Source organism: Rhineura floridana, chromosome 4 (assembly GCF_030035675.1).
Source record: "Rhineura floridana isolate rRhiFlo1 chromosome 4, rRhiFlo1.hap2, whole genome shotgun sequence".
NCBI classification, from domain to species: Eukaryota; Metazoa; Chordata; class Lepidosauria; order Squamata; family Rhineuridae; genus Rhineura; species Rhineura floridana.
The window spans coordinates 58,162,549-58,183,658 of record NC_084483.1 but is presented as its reverse complement, the minus strand read 5'-3'; the positions used below and the strand labels follow the sequence as shown (position 1 = coordinate 58,183,658).

The 21,110-nt window shown below is 43.4% G+C and overlaps 1 protein-coding gene across 7 annotated transcripts in view; it reads right to left on the bottom strand.

The window, feature by feature from the left end:
• COL19A1 (collagen type XIX alpha 1 chain) overlaps nucleotides 1-21,110 on the bottom strand; it is a 358,502-nt gene that overhangs the window by 81,387 nt on the left and 256,005 nt on the right. For all 7 annotated transcript variants that reach the window (XR_009762166.1, XM_061623076.1, XM_061623078.1 and 4 more), the window contains 3 exons: nucleotides 13,864-13,899; nucleotides 10,403-10,456; nucleotides 2,040-2,084 (listed from right to left, as the gene is read on the bottom strand). Coding sequence is in view for 6 of the 7 variants with exons in the window: in XM_061623076.1 (XP_061479060.1) it covers nucleotides 2,040-2,084; nucleotides 10,403-10,456; nucleotides 13,864-13,899 (135 nt within the window). In the remaining variant the exon portion in view is untranslated. The remainder of the gene's footprint in view (nucleotides 1-2,039; nucleotides 2,085-10,402; nucleotides 10,457-13,863; nucleotides 13,900-21,110) is intronic.

The following is a 21,110-nucleotide window of genomic DNA, read 5'->3' as shown; positions in this document are numbered from 1 at the left end:
GCTGCTGTTCTTTTATTTACTGTGTTTTCCATGAATGTAAAAGAAACATCTGTATGTTTCATATAGTCATCTATTTAAACAATTTTGAAGTTTTCAAAGGAGCATGTCATGTAAGTAGAATATACTGAGTGCTTTTCTATTGATTTACTATTTACCGTGTTCTCCACAAATGTAAGAAACATCTGTATGTTTCATATAGTCATCCATTTAAACAGTTTTGAAGTTTTCAAAGGAACATGTCATGTAAGTAGAATATACTGAGTGCTTTTCTATTGATACATATAATAAAAATGAAAGCGTCATGCTATAATTCACAGTGCCACAGAAAGGTGGCACTGTGAACTGAAGCCTGACCAAGCCCCCCCGACTCAAGGCGGGGGGGCAGAGGAAGGAAGGAAGGAAGGCTGGCCAGCCAGATGCCAATAAGCTTTCTAGGCATGCTGCACAGCATGATGACATTTGGTGAGTGAGGGGCTATGGCACAGGGTAGCAGCAATGGTGCCCTGGGTGCGCTGCATGGCTGCACTTGTCAAGGGAGTGGCACAGAATGCTTGTGGCCTAGGCATGCTTTGTGACAGTTGTTTGTTGAGGGGGGGGCACATCGGTGGCCTAGGTGCACTTCGCAGTGGCTGTGTTTGTTGAGGGAAGCATAGCGTAGGGCAGTGGTGTGGGTTGCAGCAGCACAGAAACAGGCAACACAAGCGGGCAAGGAGTGTGAGTGGGCCCATGGCAGCCTACACTCACCAACACCTCTAGGCACTGGATGGACTGGGGTGTCTAGAGGTGGAGGTGCCTGGGGGGACTGAGGGTGCCTGGAGGGAGTGTTTTGGGGAGTGGGGGTGCCTCAGTGGGGTGCTTGGAGGGGTTTGGGAATGCATCGCGGGACTGGGGGTGCCTTGGATAGGTGGAGTTTGCACACAAAGCACGCAGGGACAAAGCCCCTAGTCAGAAATAAAAACTAATCATTACATTGTGAATGGCAAAACATGTGTTAAATTCCCCCTGCAACTGAATTCCTGGCCTTAAAAATTGTGACAGGGGAATCCAACAACAAAACTATCCTATATTAGAGCTGGCACTGATACCCCTTGATATGGCTCCTGCATAACCTGCAAAAATTTAACAAGTTTCCTACAACTATCCTCCCTGCATACAAAATTAAGGACATAGGAAATGTTGAAAGAAGTGTGGTAAAGTGAAATGTTACATTAACTATTCTCAGCATAAATTATCCTATAGAAAATAATAGTCAGTAAAGATGCTGTAATAATATAGCATTTCTGCTTTATGTTTTATAATTGCATATCAGGGATTATCGGTACCTATCCTACAATGAGCTCAGAATGGCATACATGGATGGAGGATACATCACACTTGCCTCAGACTCCTTGTAAAAACAGCACACCAACAATTCTCATATTATACTGTTGTGAGTTTGGAGGGTTGAGATGGATAATTCCTATGAGTCCCCTTCCAGCCTCTGATTTGAAGACTTGCGCCTGGGGGTGGGAAACCCTTTGCTGGTCAGTTGAGTTTCTTTTGTTAATCTAATAGAGTGGCCAGGTGGGTTAATGGGTCTATCAGGTGCCCATCAACTGGTGAATGGGCCAGGGAGATCCTTTTGTCATTGAAACTCTTCAGGAGAGCCTTCTCCCCCTGGCACCTAGGAGAGACTTGTGTGTTGAGTTGTGTTTGAGAAAGGCTGGGAACTGGAGGCAGGCAGAGAGATTGGCTCTCTACACCATGGCATTGGGGTGCCTCCTATAACATTGATGGAAAAGCTGGATATTGGACTGCTGATGCCTTGAACCCCTCCATCCTAAACTCAGGTTGGAATGTGTGTAAATAAATAAACCATATTTCATAAAGACATCACAGTCTCCGCTGACCTTCTTCCCAAGGAAACCAAACCCTGGGTGAGTGCAGGGACCCCTGGAAATCTCACCGCTTGGAGATTGGGGTGGCGTGCAACAATACCATTAGCTAATATTTCATTCCAGTAATTTTTACAGGACACAATAAAAAAGTACAATACTTACAACTTCTCCTGGTTCTCCTCTGGGCCCAATTTGTCCTTGAGGTCCCTATAGCACAATTACAACCATTTGAGGTTTGTGTTTTTTTAACAATTTTGCTCATGGGGAATAGGGATGAGAAGGAAAATGCAATTTTTCTCTCTCCAAAACACACTTATAATAGACTTCCTTTACTATACAAATATTTAGATGGTCCTTAATGTTCAAATTAAGGCACCATATGTTGGCAACTGTATATCCAGCCTAAGGATGGGGTTTGCTATTTGATTATGTTTTGTTTTTTAGTTTGTCAAATGAGCTGCCAGTTATGATTTGCCACAAACTGTGTGCCGCTAGTTATCGTGATTCCTTGTTCTCCCTTTCCCCCCATTATTTTTTCTGAAAAATTATGTGTTTTTTCCATTACTCCTTATGCTGCTGTATAATTTATATAATGCATACACCAGCAGCTGTTTACAAAAATAATTATTTAAATAAATTATGTAATTCTTGGTGCTGATTTTTTTTAAAAAAATTACAATGTTGTCGACAGACACAAACGCACACAAAGAATAGGAGCCTATTCAATAATGAGACCGATTTGTGGATTATCCCAGAATTCAATACCAAATCAGTTTTTGCGAATATTCTACACCATCTCTACTCCAGCCCTAATAGTCTGAACTAATCAAGCTCCACGTGTGTAAATCAGGGGATTAAATGATCAGACTAAGTTAACCATAATATTGCCTACTTTTCATAATCCCTTTATGCAAGAGAATGTACCATTGGTCTCACCTGAAAGGTGATTTTCATAGGAGGTATCCCATCACTGCGGGTTATGGTTCCACCTATCGTGCGAAGGCAAGAATGTTTTTGAAGTCAAGACTAGGGGCATCAGGCCCCTCCCACTCTCCAGTTCATTTGCAGCGAGTCAAAAGAGAAATATCTAAAAACACAAGAACAAGGCCAACAGGCCTGCCAGCAGTAAAATAACACAAGAATACATTCATAATAACGTGACTCCAACATAGCGAGATAACAGAACTAGCAGTCTTGACTTCACTAGAAAATTTAAATATAATAGCGTAACAGTAATATATAACACATTAAAAATTATCTAGGCATCCTCCAACTGGGAGGGTCGTGATGGGATACCTCCTATGAAAATCACCTTTCAGGTGAGACCAATGGTACATTTTCCATAGGAGGTATGCCATCACTGCGGGATGTACCAAAGCAGCCCATAACAGGGAGGTACCACCCACATGCTAATCCTCATTAAGAACCTGTTGCAACACTCGTCTGCCAAAAGAGGCGTCAGCAGAGGCATAGCGATCTATTTTATAATGCCTTATAAACGAGTGTGGGGTAGACCAAACGGCAGCCCTGCAAATATCAGCAACAGGAGCATTAGTAGCAAAAGCAGCCGAAGTGGCAGCTGACCTAGTAGAATGAGCTGTTATACTAGCTGGAACTGGCAGCTTAAGGGACTCATATGCTAGGGTAATACATGCCCTTAACCAACGGGATAAAGTAGAATTGGTTACTTTATGCCCCATAGACTTCAGATGAAAGGATACAAACAGAGACTCCATTCGTCGAATCTCCTGGGTCCTAGACAGGTAAGTCTTGAGAGCCCTCCAAACATCCAACGAATGCCAAGCCTTCTCTAGAGGATGAGTGGGGTTCGGACAAAACGAAGGAAGCACAATGTCCTGATTGCAGTGAAAAACTGAATTGACCTTGGGGCGGAAGGAAGGATCAGTTTTCAACACAACAGAGTCCTTGTGAAAGACACAGAGATGGCGGGCAGAAGACAATGCGCCCAGTTCCGAAACCCGTCTGGCAGAAGTGATGGCGATCAGGAACAAGACCTTGAAGGACAGTAGGCGTAGAGGCACAGTCCTAATGGGTTCAAATGGAGGGCGTTGTAAAGCTTGGAGGACCTTGGACAGACTCCATGAGGGAAAACGGTGAACTACGGCCGGTGAACGTAAAGCAATGCCTCTGAGGAAGCATTTAATGAACGGATGTGAGGAAATAGGAGCACCAGAAGAGGACACTGAGAGAATGGACAACAGAGTGGACGCATGTCGACGTAGAGTGTTGGGTCTGAGTCCCATCATAAAGCTGCTATGGAGATACTGCAGCACCCGATGCATAGTGGCCTGAGAGGGATCGCAGTGGTGAGACTGGCACCACTTGGAGAAGGCCGCCCAAGTATGTTGATAAATACGGGTGGTAGATGGTCGTCTTGAGGCTAAGATAATATCAATAACAGCGTCAGACAGGCCAGCCGACTTCAAATGTCCCCGTTCAAATGCCACGCTGTTCGATTGAGCCAAGTGGGGTCCTGATGCCATACTGGACCCTGGGAGAGAAGATCTGGCCTGACTGGCAGTGTCCAAGGATCCATCACCGACATTGCAAGAAGATCCGAGAATCAAGGTCGGTGTGGCCAATATGGTGCTATAAGAACCAACTGTGCCCTCTCGCTCCGTGCCTTCCGCAGTGTTTTGGTTAACAGCGGTATGGGAGGAAAGGCGTACAAAAGACTGTCTGGCCACGGTATGGATAGAGCATCCACTGCTTCCGCTGCTGTGTCCAGGTATCTGGCAAAGTATCTGGGAAGCTGGTAATTGCGACTGGAAGCAAAAAAAGTCGACCGAGAAGCAAAAAAAGTCGACCGAGAAGACGCCGAACTGATGCTGGAGACGCTGGAATATGGTTGGATGAAGTTTCCATTCTCCCGGAATGATCTGTTGTCTGCTGAGCCAGTCTGCTGTCACATTCCAAATCCCTCTGAGATGCTCTGCTTTTAGGGATTGTAGATGTTGTTCTGCCCAGACGAAGATGAGGGAAGCTAGGTCCTGCAGAGGACGGGACCTGGTGCCCCCGTCTGTTCAAATGTGATTTTACACACGTCCATTCGAATGAGGACATGGTCCAAAGGGAACAGAGACTGAAAATGAAGTAGAGCTAAGTGGACCGCCTTGAGCTCCAGCCAACTGATGTTCTGAGTCTGCTCTGCTGTGGACCAAACTCCCTGAACATACTGGGAGTTGCAGTGTGCTCCCCAGCCAATGAGACTGGCGTCCATGGTGACAACAGTCCTGCGAGGTTCTCTGAATGGAGTGCCTCTGGAAAGATGTTGGACCCTCGTCCACCAGCAGAATGAAAGGGGCAGTGTGGAGCTCAGAGGAACTGTGCGATGATTGGAGTTGGCAATGTCCTGTTGAAAAGGCAACAAAGCCCACTGAAGGTGGCGAGAGTGGCTCGAGCCCATGGCACAATGTGGATGGTAGAGATGAACATTCCGAGTGCCCTGGCTAGAAGCATGACGTCTGCGGTTGTTTGTTGCATCAAAGACCTCGCGATGTTTGTGATGGCAGTTATGCGATCTGGGGACAGAAACACCATCACCTGCAGGGTGTCCAGCATTGCCCCTAGATGTAGTAGGCATTGGGTCGGTTGAAGATGGCTTTTGTCGAAGTTGACAAGCCAGCCGTAGGCCTGCAAAACATTGAGGGTGAACGTTAAATGACGATGAGCCAGCTCCTCAGAGCTTGCCCGTATTAAAATATTGTCCAGATATGGGTAGAGATGGATCCCTTGAATCTGGAGGTAAGCCACTAAGGTGAGAGACACTTTTGTAAATACTTGCGGAGCAGAGGAGAGGCCGAACGGCATCGCTCTATATTGAAAATGCTGGGAGCCAAAAGCAAACCGAAGGAACTTTCTGTGTGCTATGCAAATGGGCACATGGAGATACGCTTCCTTTAGGTCAATAGAGACCAGGAAGTCTCCTTCTTGCAGGCTTTCAGTAATGGAGTGGACGGATTCCATTTTGAATCTGCGGTATGTTACAAAATGGTTGACGAACTTGAGGTCCAATACCGCCCTCCATGACAAATCTCGTTTGGGCACAGCAAATAGGAGGGAGTACCCCCCTTTCAACCTCTCTGTAGTAGGGACTGGCTCTATCGCCGCTATGTCCAGGAGGTGTTGTATAGCTGTCTGCATGATGCTGTGCCTGGCCGGCGCCCTGGGGCAAGGGGATGGATGGAATTTGTCTGGTGGAGTCGCCCCAAACTCTATTGCATAGCCAGAACAAAAAAGGTCCCTGATCCAGGCGACCTTAGTCAGACGCAGCCACTGGTCTCCAAACATAAGTAGTCTGCCACCAACCGGAAGTGCATTAATACTGTTTGCGCTGGCAAGACCCTCCCCTATATGACGACGATGAGGTACCTCTGCGCCCTTGGTACTGACCTCTGCCCTGGAAACGCCGGTTCCAGGTTCCCCTGAAATAACTGGAGTCATATGATCGGAAGTCGCGGCCTCGTCCTCCTGGCCGCGTTCCTCGAAAAGGGTGGATAGTGCGGAAAGGGGGAAATTGCCTGAAAGGCCTATGGTCGATGTTCTTGACAGTGGCCAAAACCGGTTTGTGAGCGTCTTTGGGATCAACCAGCACCGCCTTTAGAGCTTCCTCGCCGAAGAGCAAAGATCCAGCGTAAGGTGCCCTAGAGAGATTCACTCTGGCTGTAGAGTCAGCTTGCCAGTGACGTAGCCAAAGGGTTCGTCGAGCCACTATCTGAGCCATCATGGCTCGTGCTCCCAGTTGGTTGGCGTCCAAGGTGGCATCAGCTACAAACGCCGCTGTCTTACGAAACTTTATCAGTGACCTTCTCATCGATGTAGGATCAGGATTAGGATCCTCTAGAAGATCATCCAGCCACATCATTGCTGCCCTGGAGAAAACGGAAGCTGATGCGGAGGCACGCATGGAGAAAGCGGTGGCCTCATGATTCTTGCGTAGAGCGAAGTCTAACCTCCACTCAGTAGCATCCTTTAGTTAGGATTCTCCTTCCCGTGGTAAGAGAGAGTGAGAAACTAGACTAGCAATAGGCTTGTCTATGCCGGGAACAGCCAGTTTGTTGGTAAAGTCAGGGGCCAGAGAATAAAGCTTGTCCGCAAGGTTCTTGAAGCGGCGAGCTTGCAAGGGATGAGACCATTCGTCGGCGGCCAGTTTTGCGATGGGATCTGGCACCGGGAGGTAATGTTCTACTGGTGCAGGTGATTTCAGAACCCTGGCCCCTTTAATAGCTGGAGTGGTAGCTGCAGGTGGAGGAGCTTGGAGACCAAGGGTGCTAACTACCCTGCGAGCAAGAGGCTGATAGTCGGAAGCATTAAACAAGCGGTACGATGTATCCTCCTCATGTTCCGAATAATCACTCCATTCGTCACCTTCAGCTTGATCAACGAAGGGTGACTCCGCCCCACACGAGAAGTCATAAATACATCTGCCTCTGGCAGTATCAAAAGGATTTGGGGAGCAAGATGGATTTGCCTCATTATATACATATTGGTCCATACTGTGCTGAGGTATGGCAGGAAGATGCGGTGACTGCGTTTGTAAAAATGACAACATGCCTTGTAACTGTGAAAGAAACTCATGAGACAGCTGCAGCCCCGGTGAAGCAGATGGAGGTGCTTGAGTAGGTGGCGCAGCGGACTGTGACAGCGGATAAGCCCTGGGCGGCAACATTTGAGGAGGCTGGCTAGTTGTTGGCTGTTCAGGAAAACCCGCAAATTCCTCTTTGTCAGAGGAAGCAGTGGGAGAATGAAATATATTTGTTAACTGTTCCTGGACTGCTCTGGTGTGAGTCGGAACACAGGCATAGTGTGGGCGTTTGGTTTTGCTGTGGCTGGAAAGGTGTTTAGTCTTGGCCACAGCTTTGACATGCTTAGTCTTAGTAGTCTTAGCTGGTTGTAGCTTGGCTGTCTGAGGCATCTCTGGCTGTTCCGCCATCTTATATTCTCTATGGGTTTCAGTACACGGCCACAGAGGGGGCAGAATGTAAAGACCCGAACAGGCTCAGTACACGACCACAGCGGGGGTAGAATGCACTGGCAGATGGCTAAGTACACGGCCACAGAGGGGGCAGAATGTACCGGTGGGCAGAACGTACAATATTAATAGCCTTGCGGTATGAGCAGCTTGGTACACGGCCACAGAGGGGACAGAATGTACTATTTATACAGTCCTGGTACACTGCCACAGAGGGGGCAGAATGTACTATTTATACAGTCCTGGTACACGGCCACAGAGGGGGCAGAATGTACAGATCAAATGGCCTCAGGCACACCTTCCTTGCAGGAATAATAGGCTTTGTGCTGCTTAGGTATTGTACTGTTTAGTAGCAGCAATAATCAATAGTAGTAGTTTGCGTGAAGAGCTGTAGCAGACTTGAATATGTGCTCTGCAGCTTACTAACAGACACAGCTTACTAAGACACTGACAGGAAAGGTATACACTGACAGCGGCAGGCCTAGAACAGAGGCGTTTATCAGTAAGGCCAATAGAAAAGGCAGAAAAAAAGTGGGAGGATCAAAATGGCACCCACAAGGAGCGGGAAAATTGAGCCAATGAGAAAGGTTTGGGGTGAGGAAGGAGCAATGGCGGTCTAAGGAGAGCACCAACGAGCTCAAGTTTCTCAATTTTTTTTTTTAAAAGCTCAAATATCGTCGATCGCGGCTGGGGGGCGAGCTATGTCTTAATAGCCGCGGAGAGGGGCTCACGGAGCACAAAAATTAAACGGAGCCGCAGCCGCAGGCTCCAAAGGTCATCGCGGCGGGAATTAACTGCTGCAGAACGAGCTGGAAGGGGGGAGGCTGAGCAAGGAAAAGAGCCGCAGCCGCAGGCTCTGGGGCCGCCGAAATAGGCGGCAATAAAAAGGGAGAGAACGAGGTGGCGCAAGGCGGAGAGCCGCGATCGGAAGCTCCCGATTAGACTTGCAGCTGCCTGTTGAGCGAGGGAGAGTCGCAGCCACGGTCTCCCGGAATCGCCGTTAGGATCGGCAGAGAGCAGCAGCTCCTGCGAGGCTAAACGAGGGTGGAGGAGTGCAGCTGGGCGAGAAGGAAAGCCGCAAGCTCCCGTAACAAAAAGAGACTAAGGCAGCCGCCTTAGAGAGAGAGAGCCAAAGCCGCGGTATCTCTGGGAGCCGTAGGCTAAAGTTCTGGGGGAAAGGTGATCAGGGAAGGGAGGCCCCCCCAAGGAATTCCCCAGGAACAATGAGACAAACGATATCAAAGACAAGACAGAGGGAAGGAAGAAATGTAGGATAGACAGAGTACAAAGACCTTCACACTCTGGCAAACAAATACACAAACAAACACAAGAGACTTAGCTACGCTATCTGGAATATCAAACTTGTTCGATACGAAGGCAAGAATGAACTGGAGAGTGGGAGGGGCCTGACGCCCCTAGTCTTGACTTCAAAAACATTCTTGCCTTCGCACGATAGGTGGAACCATAACCCGCAGTGATGGCATACCTCCTATGGAAAAAAACATAGTATGCATAATCTGGGTATCTCTCTGGATTTGAATAATCATTCAAACAGGTTTTATTTCAGAGGGCATGATGGGAAACTATGACAGTTAGAATGGCTTAGACTTCTAGATCCTTGTTTTAGAGGAGTAAAGTTCTGCAGCCCTGGGCCCAGATTCATGAGTATTTGATGGAAGATATATAGAAAATAAGGAAGCATAAAAGAAAAAAAAATTCCCTATTATTTATCTCTTCCTCCTTGGAGGCCCTCCTACAAGTTTCCTTGCCTTCTCAGATTAGGTGGGTGGAGACTGACGAAAGGGCCTTCTGGGTTGCAGTGCTACACTTGTGGAATGCATTTTGCTAGGAGATGCCCCTGGCACCAAAACTAATCTCTTCTGGCACCACACAAAGGCCTATTTATTTGTCTGTCTAGGGCCTAAACTCAAGGCCTTCCAGCTCATTATTAAACTGGTTTTAATCTGGCAGTTTGTATTGACATTACTGTTTCTACTGCAGATCTGTTTTTACTGTTTGTTAATTTCTTATGTATTTGAGATTTATTTGTTGTGCTTTGTTAGCTGCTCTACATGTTCATATATGTTCTTATATAAATAAAATAAATAAATGACTTCTTTAGGTATTTCAGGGAAGAGGAGAAGTGCATCAAAATTTGCTTGATAAAGACAGCAATTTAGCTGGTAGGTGTCATTGGAATGGAGCACAAATGCTACTGTAATTTAAAATTCATTTAGAGTCAACTGTGCACACGACAAAGAAGTAATACAGTTGGGATTTGGACAGAGTTCAGCCACTGCCAGGATGAATTTTAAGATGTGAGTTGGACTTCTGGGGAAAGCTGTAAGGAAGCTGCATATATTTTTGACATTTTATGCAAGTACACTCAGGGAATAACATAGCTCAGAAGCATATAAATGTTAAAAAATATTAATGATATGATTCAAAGGACTAGTACTCTGCTACTGTGCTAGAAGAAGGACAACATAAAGCTTCAATATAATATTTTATATAGTAAATATAATTTACATACCTGTGATCCTGGACTTCCAATGGATCCAGGAGTGCCAGGCTTCCCTGATATACCCTAAATAAAAATTAAAAAGGCAATCATAGAATCATAGAATCATAGAGTTGGAAGGGGCCTTGTAGGCCATCGAGTCCAACTCCCTGCTCACAGCAGGAAATCCACAGCTAGAGCATCTCCCGCAGATAGCTGTTCAGCCTCTGCTTGAAGACATCCAGTGAAGGGGATCCCACCACCTCCCTAGGCAGTCGGTTCCATTGCCGAACCACCCTTACTGTCAAGAAGTTCCTTCTAATGTCCAATCTGAATCTACGCTCCTGCAACTTAAAACCATTAGACCTAGTCCTACCCTCTGGGGCAGCAGAGAACAAATCTGTACCCTCCTCTATGTGACAGCCCTTCAGGTACTTAAAGAGTGCAATCATATCACCCCTCAGCCTTCTCTTCACCAGACTGAACATGCCAAGTTCCTTCAACCTTTCCTCATAAGACTTGTTCTCCATACCGGCTATCATCCTTGTCACCCTCTTCTGAACCCGCTCTAACTTGTCTATATCTTTCTTAAAATGAGGCACCCAGAACTGAACGCAGTATTCCAGATGAGGCCTGACCAATGCAGAATATAGTGGGACTATTACTTCCCTCGACCTGGAAACTATAGCTCTGTTTATGCAGCCCAAAACCGCGTTTGCCTTTTTTGCCCCAGCTTCAGAAGTTAGCCTTCTGTTGATAAATATAAATTAAAAATGTGCACAGCTAGTAACATATATACTAGTGAGGTTTACTTTAATTCCTTGTGAACTTTTAGTGTCAATTTTATTCCAAGGACTTGCGGTAGAAGCTTTCTCTGAAGTACTAATAGTCATGACACTTGGTAATATTTACCTTGGTAGCTTTGTGCTAGCAGAAAGCACTTCTGCAAGGCAGGGCAGCCCATTTTTGGCATTTAACCCCCCCACTGCAGTCCTGAGTGACCCCTCCACCTCCAACCAGGTCCTGGGGACTGGAGGACCCTCTTGAAAAGAATAGGATAAGTCATGTAGGCAGCTCTGTAGCCGGGGGGGCAAATGGGTGCACCGTCCCCCTGAGCTCTGCTTTTCTCCCCTTAGCATTTTTTGCCAGGAGAGAATATCCTTTTAATTTGTAACATGACAGACAATGACAACCTCCATTTAAAGAATGACGGCTTGTTTTAAGAACAGGAGCAATTTAAGAATAGGACCATATGAAAAATTCAATGAATAAGGCAGGATATGTGCACAACAAAAGCCTAATCTGGAAGAGTCCCTAAAAGACTGCATACTCAAGACTTTCCTTGACTGAGGTTTGATTTTTCATGATCACAATCGCCCTATAATTACTTAAGTGATCCTGTAAAAAACAACCTCTATAGGATGAGTTAAATATTACAACTTTGTATTATGGGCTAGAGTTAGATTCCACCCCTTCGACTTTCCTTTGCTCTGCTTTTCATTTCAGTTGTGTTCTCTACCTAGTGAGCAATAAAGAAGAATGTTTGTCTTCAATAAGAAGTAACAGTTTCTTTATTCTGCAGCTATTATGATAAGCAGAGCAGGACTGGGGGCATGTTGCTAAAGGGTGAAATAAAGAGATAATTTTAAGTGGTCTGAAAAGAATCTATCCCAAGTTACTGTTTACTCTTTTAAAGCATTCACTGTACTCAGAAGCATAGTGGCTATTTTTCTTCTTTTTCTTTACTTGATGGCAATGGATGAAAACAGCCTAGAGGAATAGAAATACGGCTGTGCACACTACAGTTAGTTGGCTGGCTAGTCAGCTAAGCTGTAACTGAGGCCTATTTTCTGATTGTCCCAATGTGTGCAGCTCAGAATGAGGCATTTTCAGGGTTTCTGAGCAGAAAAATTAACCTAGTAACAGTAAAAGAAAATCCAACTGCTTTTCACAATCAGTTTCCAATCACTTAGTTAGTCCTTTATATAGCAACCATTTAAAAAGTTTTCACTTGACTGTCCAACAGGAAGAGAAATCTAAAAGGCAGGAACAAGACTAGAAGGAGGGACTCTCAAGGAGGTGTTAAAACCTTTTGTATTCCCCTTGTTCACTGTATCCTTAACATCATTTTTTCTTATGAAACCAAAAATATGCCAGTCATTTCATTCCTGGTATTCATACTAAATGTTTTGTTAACTTGACCTTAACTAGCCCATTATGTAAGTTTCTTACACTCTGCATGGAGGAGGAGTGAGGGGGAAGGTCACTGCCTTGCTCTTTCCCTTCCCTGGCCTGGTCCTCACATCCTCTCCAACAGTGGAGGGGGAGGGGGAATTGGCTGGTCCTATATGCCTCTCCCCCTCCCAAGATGTTCCACCTAGAAATGTGGCTGCTCCACCTAATAAGGAAGGCTGGCTACAGGGCTGCATGGAAGGCTACATTAGGTAGGGGGAAATGGCAAACATCATGTGCTTTGCCTTGTGCAAGTGGAAGCACTTTCTACTAGTACAAGGCCTCTATTGGATACAATCCATTGATTTTATTGACATCAATAACATGACTAGTGATTAGCATCTTCAGTTAACAGTGAGGAAAAGGCTTTATGAATGTTTGCTCAAATCAGTAATCAAGGTGTTGTCATTTCTTGACAAATACTTATGATCAAACCAAGTGCCTGAGTTTGTAAAGCTGTCAAACATGGGCCTGGTTTGTTCTTGGTGGGACACATATAGTGGTGTGAGCAGGATAATCTGTTCCACCTCCAGATTTGCCAGATGTCCACAGACAGATGCAACATTTCCATAGGGCCCATATGTCTAAAATCCATTGGGTGGTTTTAACACTAGTCCTACATTTTCAGACATTTAGTAGAGCCATAGAACTTAAAAGATATAACTAACTTAGGTTCATTAATTTTATAGGTATACTATAAGACTTAAGTGAATACAATCCATGGCATATAGGCCCAGCCCATGTGAATGATGGTCCAGATACAATTTGAGAATCAACTGCACAATTGCAATGTTATGCCCACATGTGGATGTATGGCAAGTGCAGATGAAGGGCAGGAACATTGAGGGAACAGATGTGATTCTACTGTCCCACTACATTTCCCAACAAAAGAGTGTCTAAACTAGACAGTGATCTGCCATCTTGCTACCTGTCAATCTGCTTTCCCCAACCTACTGCCCTCCAAATGTTTTGGACAACAATTTCTTTCATTCCTGTCCATTGGCTATGTAGGTTAGGGCTGATGGGAGTTGTAGTCTAAAACATCTGGAGGACACCAGGTTGGGGAAGGCTCCTGAAAATGAATTATTCTGACATGTAGGCAACAGAGCAGCAATAATATGAAATTCATGATATTTTTATGTTCATATGTTATGTATAAACATTTCTAAACCTATTAAGACCTAACAAAAGCACCCACAATATTTAGGAAAATAAGAACAAATAATGGTAAGAAATCAATTACAGGTTTTAGCAGTACTTACTGGATCCCCCTTTTCTCCTTTCTCAGAAGACTCTCCCTGTAACAGAGTATAAGCAATCTTAATATTTATATGAACCATATTAAATAAAATGCATCCTTGTGTAAAACATAACAAATAGTGCGGGCACATAAAAGCATTATGGTGGCTTTATGAAAGGGAACAAAGTACAGAACAAAATGTTGTAACCTAATGCAGCAGAGAAAACATTCAGAGAATATATTTCTATCCATCCACAAACTACACAGGCAAAATATAGGATACATTTAAGACTGTATGACAATATTTAAATGTTTTAGCAGACCAATTAAAGGCACACTTAAGTTTGCCATTAGTGGAGCATAAAGCCAACATGGGATGTTAATGGTGACTATTTATACATTTTGCTGACTAAAGCTGCAGCCCTAACCCAATTTATCTGAGAGTAAGTCCCATTAAATTCATAGACTTACATCTGAGTAAATATGGTTAGGATTGTGCTGGTAGTCTGCAGCCTTGGGCACACTTACCGTGGAACAAATCCCATTGAACTCAATAGGGCTTACACCCGAGCAGACACATCATCATCATCATCATTATATCCCACCCTTCTTTCCAGAAGGAGCCCAGGGTGGCAAACAAAGGACAAAACATTAATGCATCTTTAAAACATCTTAAAAATAAAACATCTTATAAAAAATCTTCAAAAATATCTTAAAAAGCAATTCCGACACAGACTGAGATAAGATTGCTACTTAAAAGAGTTGTTGAAAAAGGAAGGTCTTCAGTAGGTGCCGAAAAGATAACACAGATGGTGCCTGTCTAATATATTGTTGTTGTTATGTGCCTTCAGGTCGATTACAACTTATGGCGACCCTATGAATCAGTGACCTCCAAGAGCATCTGTCATGAACCACCCTGTTCAGATCTTGTAAGTTCAGGACTGTGGCTTCCTTTATGGAATCAATCCATCTCTTCATCTAATATATAAGGGGAGGGAATTCCAAAGGGTAGATCACAACACTAAAGATCCACTTCCTATGTTGTGTGGAACAGATCTACTGATACGATGGTATCTACAGGAGGCCCTCACCTGCAGAGTGCAATAATCAACTCGGTATATAAAAGATAAGGTGATATTTTAGGTATTCTGTTCCGAAGCTGTATAGGGCTTTGTACACCAAAACTAGCACCTTGAATTTGGGCAGCCAGTACAATTCTTTCAGCAGTGGGGGTAACATGTTAGTGATATCCTGCCCCAGCAAACAGTCACGCTGCTGCATTCTGCACCAGCTGAAGCTTCCAAACCAACCTGAAGGGCAGCCCCACATACAGGATAATACTACATAGCTACAATAATATTTGTTCCTATTGAGAATAAGTCCCATGGAATTCAGTGCAAATTACTTCTGTGTAAACTTGATTAAGACTATGCTGCACTTGTGTGATTAATGGCATAGCCCAGATGGTGCCTCTCTAGAGCTACAGAGCTGTATACTAGACAGGTTTGCACCTGCATTCAGTGGGATTCATATTCCCCTCATTAAAGTTGATAAGGATCTGTTTTGCTACAAAGAAGCATGTCTCAACTAGTAGAGGCCTCTTCTGAGGTATCCCCAATGGCTCTAGAGATGCCCCTCTCATTACAGAAGTAACACTGAGAGTGCAAATTCTTTGTGAGAGATTGTCAATGGAGCTAACTCCCACACCAGCATTTCCTCAGTTCCTGAGAGGGGAGACATCATGGAAAGCAGATGTTCTCAGCAGCCTCCTACATGAGCTTGGGCTCAGCAGTAGATAATGCTACACCTCTGGGAAAATGTCAGGAGGGGCTACTAGTCAATTAAGAAACTCAAAAGATATTTTAAAAAGTGGGCCTGAAAGCTGTGTGCATGGAAGATATTTTTCTGTGTTTGCTTTTGTACTCCTGGCTTTTAAAGATTTGGATTAGTGAGTGCAAATCAGACTTGATTCCCAGTGATTGCATGCAAACAAATGGTGCCGCCCCTAGATCCCCAAGCAACTAATTATGCACCTTCTCACTTTTTAAGCCCAATTGTAACTCAAGAAAAAGATGATATTCAGTTGTCTCTAATTTATTATCCAGACAAGTAAGAAACACCACAGCTTCCCTACACCTTCCTCTTCCCAATGGCTATCTAATGTTACTTTTCATGATTGATCCACAACATCATATGCCTGAAATCTAGTTATTGCCAGTTTGTAAATACCTCAATGTGCAACTCTTGCCCTGAAACACAGAAGGTTCTGCATTCTGAAATGTTAAAAATCAAATATTTTAATGCCACTGTTACAAATTATTACAAGTGTGTGTGTGTGTGTGTGTGTGTGTGTGTGTAATAGAAGTTTATATCCCGATTGACAAACCAATCCTACACATATCTAATCAGAAGTAAAAACCACTGAGGGTTCATCCACATGGGAGTTTAATGTGGATTTGCTGCTACTCATGTGTGTATTTTCCCCCTGTGCTCACATGAAGTTCTCTTCATCCAAATAGCAGTCTGCAATCCCACCCCCATTTAATCCATTTTTGCCTGTTACCTGGATAAGCTGATAAGAAAAATTAATGTAAATTCAAATCACTCCCAGCCAAATGTGGAGGCAGTGGACTGTTTGTATATGTATCTGTCCGTCTTAAAATAGTTTAAATCATCAATCAATGTTTTAATTTTTTATTTTATTAAATCTCTAGTCTGTGGACACCAGTACACACATGGAAAATTGGATCTGAGTGACACATTGTGCAAGATAATACTTCCACATAGACACAACCCAAGTCCTAGTAGACTAGAACTAGGTAGCTAATGTTTCAGGGGTGGAGTCCTGACATGTATTTATATTTAGTTCAAATTCTATCCTGTCTGTTCCTTTGGGGTTGAGGGAATAGAAAGCGTGGCCAGATGGAAAAGACAGAGGTTTTTTACCCCTACAAAACCTATGTAGAAGAGGAAATGTTAGCAGTGTAGCTTGCCATGCAAGTTGCACCTGCTAAATTTCTCTTTGCTGCTGCCACACTCAGGGAATAACAGTTAAAAAGGTCCCCTCACATGGTCAAAAACATAGATAAGGAACCTGTGCCCCCCTGCCAGCATGGCCAATGATGGGAGTTATAGGCTAATACATCTGAAGGGCCACCCTTCTCCACCTCTGTACAAATGTAATAGGATGCACAATCCTGTCAAAGCTAAATAAGACATTTGGTCTTACTGTAAAATGGTTTTCTCTGTGCGTGTCAAAAGATGATCTCAGGTGGGTAGATAGCTCCAGCTAGTGGTTGAAGACAGAAGAGTGCTAATGAATTTTTTTATAAGGACTTCCTGCTCTGCACAGCTCCTTACTCCAGTTCTTGATAACAAGGGAACCAACAAGGAGAAAAACAAATAGGAACCACAGAAATGAAAACAGTAGACAACAGCACTCACACACTCTTTGCTGCAGACCTATGCTGAAAAAACAGTGATGGCAGCCCAGCTCTCCTAAGAAGTAGCCCTGAGATCATCTTTTGACATGCACAGAGAAAACCGTTTTACGGTAAGACCAAATATCTTTTCTCCTGTGCATGGAAAAGATGATCTCAGGTGGAGCATACCAAAGCTGACCCTTGTAGGGTGGGAACATTGCTGGGCTGAGTATACTACTGATCTGGGAGAATGTGCTGTAGCACTCTCCTCCCAAAGACTGCCTCTGCTGAGGCATATGTGTTAATCTTAGAGTGCTTAATGAATGTATTAGGAGTGGCCCATGTTGCTGCTCTACAAATCTCTATGAGAGATGCATGGTGTGAGAACGCTGCCAATGTGGCTGCTGCTCTAGTTGAGTGGGCCACTATGCTAGCCTGCTGGGCTAACCTTAGTGAGTCGTAGGCTAGTGTGATACATGTTTTGATCCACCTTGCGAGAGTAGATGAGGAAACCTTCTTCCCTAATGATGCTGGGTGAAAGGACACAAATAAACTATCTGTCTGTTGGATGTGTTTTGTTTTAGAAATATATACTTTCAGCGCTCTTTGCACATCCAGCAAATGCCACATTTTCTCTGTGGGGTGAATAGGATTAGGTGCTGGATCCAATGAAAAAAACAACCCTGGTCTCGCAGAAGGGGGGGCATTTTGCAGTCGGCTTAGCACCGCCGCAAATTCTCAGAGGGGGGGAACTTAAAACTACCAGCCCCCTTTTTTTAAATAAGACACAAGCAGGGAATACAGTAAAAGCAAGGAAACACAAACACACAGTTGAAAAACACAAAAAACTATACAGGCCTGAACACAGAGCAGAGAGATCAACTGTTCTTTCTGGAAGGCAGAAGAGAACTAGAGTAAGGAGCTGCGCAGAGCGGGAAGTCCTTGTAAAAAAATACATTAGCACTCTTCTGCCTTCAACCGCTAGGTGGAGCTAGCTACTCATCTGAGATAATCTTTTACATGCACAGGAGAAAGGTCTGGAGCTTAACAATGCCTAGATGGGAGACCATTTATTTATTTATTTATTGCATTTGTATACCGCCCCATAGCCGAAGCTCTGTGGGCAGTTTACAACAATTAAAAACATTAAAAACAAATATACAAATTTAAAAACACATTTTTTAAAAACAATTTAAATATATAGGCTATATAGTAAGATAAACACAATAGAATCAAGATTTTAGCTAGACACACGGCATCTAAGGAGGGTTGGTCAAAAACTACTTTCAACACGGTAGTAGTAATATAGGGTTTTCACCAATTTTTCCACGAAAATAAGAGAGGAGTAAATTTAACATACAAAAGCTACACAGATTTTCATGAAACTACCATATTAGACTGCTCCTTGGTCAATACATATATGCTATCTTCGGCTCCATGGAAAAAAGGAAAGATATAAATGTAATTTAAAAAATTAAAAACACATGTGATAAAAACAAATAAAAAACCCTCACAATTTAATCTTGGCCTCTGAACGCCAGTCTAAAGAGGAAGTTTTCACAACTTTTCCAGAAAGTATACTCTACAGACTCAGACTTTGACAGATGTCTAGGCAAAGGAAGTTCCATAATTTCAGTCAGCCAATGAGAACATGCCTTTGCTGTTGGAACTTGGTACGTTACTGTGCAGCTAAATAAATGCCCTCCATTTATCTTAACAGATAAACTTCAGTCATCAGAAGAGAAATAGTGGAAATACAATGAGTAGTTCATGTTTTCTCTTTCCCCACATCTCTGAAACATGTAAAATAGCTCTAAATCTACCCTTGATAGTTGGATCATTCCTCACTGGAGCATTTGGATTTATTCTCTTTGCGGTTTGGTTCTTTTTTATTTTTTTAAATTTCTACTGAAAAACCAATTAAAGTAAAACAGAAAAATGATCAGACGAGGCTTTACACATAGATGCAAATATATCCCATAGTACAGCAGTAAAGAAAAGTTGAAATGGATCTCAAGTGCCAGAATGTTACAAAATGTCTCTGTCCCTCTAATTTCTTCCAGGCCAAAGCTCCAGGGCTCCACAGAGTCCTTCCAATCTGCCCGTAAGTTGACACCAAAGAAGGTCAATCAAGTAGTTAACTAAACTTGTTGTTCTACTGTAGAACTGGCATGATTCTGATCCAAATAACAACAAAAATGCAATAAATCTGTGCCATATAGCGTAGAATTTGTCAATGTTTCGGCCACCGCTAAGGTCAAACGTTGCTGTACCATAAGTCTGAATCCCAAACCTTCCAGTGTTTTCCATTTTTGAGTGATGGACAGGTGTGCTACTGCCATGAAAACACTTAGTAGTTCCTTAGATTTAACATCCAAATTTTGGTCCTCAAACATGTGTAAAAGCAACAACCAAGGAGTAAATTTGATTCGTTTGTTCAAATGTTTTGACATTTCTTAAATGACCAAAATTGAGCTACCCACCAAAAATTGGGCATTCCCACCAAAGATGCATATATGTCCCCCTTATTCCCATATGCTGTCCTAAGCCACCATCCGTATGGAAGAGTTGTGTGGGATTCTCAACCACTGGTATAATACTTTAAGGGCTTGGCTCATGTATTCTTTTAAAATGGACAGACTGGGAAGCCTAAACCAAAACCACTGCCTTCTAATGCTACCAAGCATTTCCAACCTCTTCATTTTAACCTCAACACACAGCATTGCAAATAACTGTACTTTTCAAAACAGTATGTACATTTTATTTGCTCACTAAAAACACATTTGGAAAAAAATTCCTCCACATCAGAAAGAAAAAACAGAGAAAGAGGATAAAACATTTTCAGAATGTATATAAATTTTATATATTAGAAATTTACTCTAATGGAAATGTTCCAGTTCAGTGACTCCATTTAAACCCCTCAACCAACTTTGCATACACAAGATAAAATGTTAAATGTGAATCTATTCAAAGTAACAATGGGCTCTCTAATGGTAAAGATGCGTGCTTCAAACCACAAAGCAACTGGTTATAGGCAAAAAATCCTATAGGAGAGCTAATCAGCTGATCAATGAGTTCAGCCATGCTTTCTGCAGGGATCAGTTTCATGACTGAATTTCTCATGGCAAACTTGGTTGCACAACTGATCCAGCAGAGTTGAACTCACTGCCCATCAGCTGATGGGTGGTGACTTCAACCCTGCTTGCTGCAGGGATCAGCTGTGCAATCGAGTTTCCCATGGGAAACTCAGTTGCACAGCAAATCAACTGCATCTTTACCTGCCCCACAAGTGACATCACATTTGATGTTAGGTTTGGGACAGGTGGGCTTGGTCTGGGAAAACCAGACTTACAGGCCAAATTTGTCCTGTGGGCCAGAGGTTGCCCACACATACCATAAGCCTTGAGCTGCTCCTTCCCAAGAGGATTTAGAAAGACACTTTACTGGTACTGAAAATGACAATAAAGCCAAACTTAAAGTGGGGAAAAAATTTGTCAAGCTCTGACTTTCAGTTATCAAAATGAATGTGTGAATTCCTAGCATGTACCACTGAAACAAACCTGAAGAGTTTCAAAATGTGAGGATGGAATCTGAGCTGTATGGATGGATGAAAAATTCAATTCAGTTTGCATTTCAAACCAGATCAATTAAATTTGCAAAACAATATGAGAACTGAAACACAGTCATGCTTCAAAATTCACATTTATTCAGATTTTGCAATGTAGTTCACCAACCAATATTTACAAAAATGTTTATGTTAGGGAAAAGTGTACATAAAAATGAATATATGGAGTGAAAATAATGCAAAAATGCATTATATGACGAGAAATGGCTTGCAAACATGTGT